Raw genomic sequence first — 1,897 nt, forward strand, 5'->3', positions numbered from 1 at the left:
TTTCTGCCATAATTTCCGCTAAGCAGCCCAACTGGGCCAAGCTAGAAGCATAGCAAACAATAACAGAGAAGTGAGCCATGACAGCTCTGAGCAGGAGGGTGTTTCTGTACCTGTTTATTCAGTCACCTTCCTCCTTATTTTCATCACCATGACCCATTATTTACAAGTTAACACACAAGCAATTCCAAGCACAAGAATACTGGCATAGGTGCAGCCAGGGTGAAAATCAGCAGGCTTCAGTAAAGGACTTCCCATATTCCTTACATATATACGGTTTCTCTCCACTGTGAATTCTCCTATGTACAGTCAATTGTGAGGATTACGTAAAGGCCTTCCCGCACTCCAGACATATCTAAGGCTTCTCTCCATTATGAATTCTCATATGTAGAGTAAGAGAATAGAACCATGTGAATGCCTTCCCACATGTCTGACACTGATGAGGTTTCACTCTTAGATGAATTTTCATATGTGAATTAAGTCTTGAGGCTCCAACAAAGGCCTTTCCACATTGCTTACATATATATGGTTTCTCTCCAGTGTGAATTCTCCTATGTACACGAAGTGTTGAGGCTTCAGCAAAGGCCTTTCCACATTCCTTACATATATACGGTTTCTCTCCAGTGTGAATTCTCCTATGTGCACTCAATTGTGTGGATACAGTAAAGGCCTTTCCGCATTCCTTACATATATATGGTTTCTCTCCAGTGTGAATTCTCCTATGTACACTAAGCTTTGAGGATTCAGCAAAGGACTTCCCACATTCCTTACATATATACGGTTTCTCTCCAGTGTGAATTCTCCTATGTACACTAAGTCTTGAGGCCAAAGCAAATGCCTTTCCACATTCCTTACATATATACGGTTTCAGTCCAGTGTGAATTTTCCTATGTTTATTAAATGTGGAGGCCCAAGCAAAGGTCTTTCCACATTCCTTACATATATACGGTTTCACCCCCGTATGAATTTTCCTATGTACACTAAGTCGTGAGGCTACAGCAAAGGCCTTTCCACATTCCTTACATATATACGGTTTCTCTCCTGTGTGAATTCTCCTATGTACACTAAGGCTTGAGGATTCAGTAAAGGCCTTCCCACATTCCTTACATATATACGGTTTCTCTCCAGTGTGAATTCTCCTATGTACAGTAAGTCTTGAGGCTCTAGCAAAGGCTTTTCCACATTCCTTACATATATAAGGTTTCTCTCCAGTGTGAATACTTCTATGTATATTGAGGCCTGAGGATCGAGTATAGGCATTAGCACACTCCTGACATATATAAGGCTTTTCTCCACTATGAGTTTTCATAGGTCTATTAAGACTGAAGTTCTGAATAAAGGCCTTGCCACATGTCTGACATTCATGAGATTTCTCTCCTGTATGAATTCTCCTATGCATAATAAGATGTGATGATTCATCGAAGGCCTTCCCACATTCTTCACATGAAAAAGGTTTCACTCCTGAATTTATATTCATATGGTCATGACTCACACTTTGTTCTCCGGGCTGACTTTTCTGGGGATTCTGTCCACTATGGTTTTCTAAGTGAACACAACAGTGCTGAGAACATGGGGAGGCTCCCCAACATTCCTTACACGTAGATGGGTTCTGCTCATGGTAACTGTGGTTGAGGGTATGTTGCTGTGAGGGACTCACTATAAACAGTGCTCCTTTCCCTAGCAGGTGCCCCACTGGGGAATTTTTTGTCTGTGAACTGAGAATAACACACTCCAAGGAACTTTTTCCAGGAGAGGGCTTCTTCAGAGTGAGGTAGCCCTCGCTATTCTGATCACCCTCAGAAGACATTCCGCCTGTCTCGGCATCCTCATGGGGCTGAGGGCAGGATTGCTCTCTCGAGACATTATCATACAGTGCAGGATCAGAGACATTCCATTCTGG

The 1,897-nt window shown here is 42.5% G+C and overlaps 1 protein-coding gene across 1 annotated transcript; it reads right to left on the reverse strand.

The window, feature by feature from the left end:
* Positions 1–445: 445 nt before the first annotated feature.
* Positions 446–1,219, reverse strand: LOC130022451 (zinc finger protein 479-like; the record flags this gene model as incomplete). Its single annotated transcript, XM_056113224.1, has 1 exon — positions 446–1,219. A coding segment is annotated over one exon (774 nt), but the record flags the coding sequence as incomplete, so codon positions are not given.
* Between the last annotated feature and the right edge of the window lie 678 nt (positions 1,220–1,897).

This window comes from Sorex fumeus, unplaced genomic scaffold (assembly GCF_029834395.1).
Source record: "Sorex fumeus unplaced genomic scaffold, SorFum_2.1 ptg000019l, whole genome shotgun sequence".
Classification (NCBI taxonomy): domain Eukaryota; kingdom Metazoa; phylum Chordata; class Mammalia; order Eulipotyphla; family Soricidae; genus Sorex; species Sorex fumeus.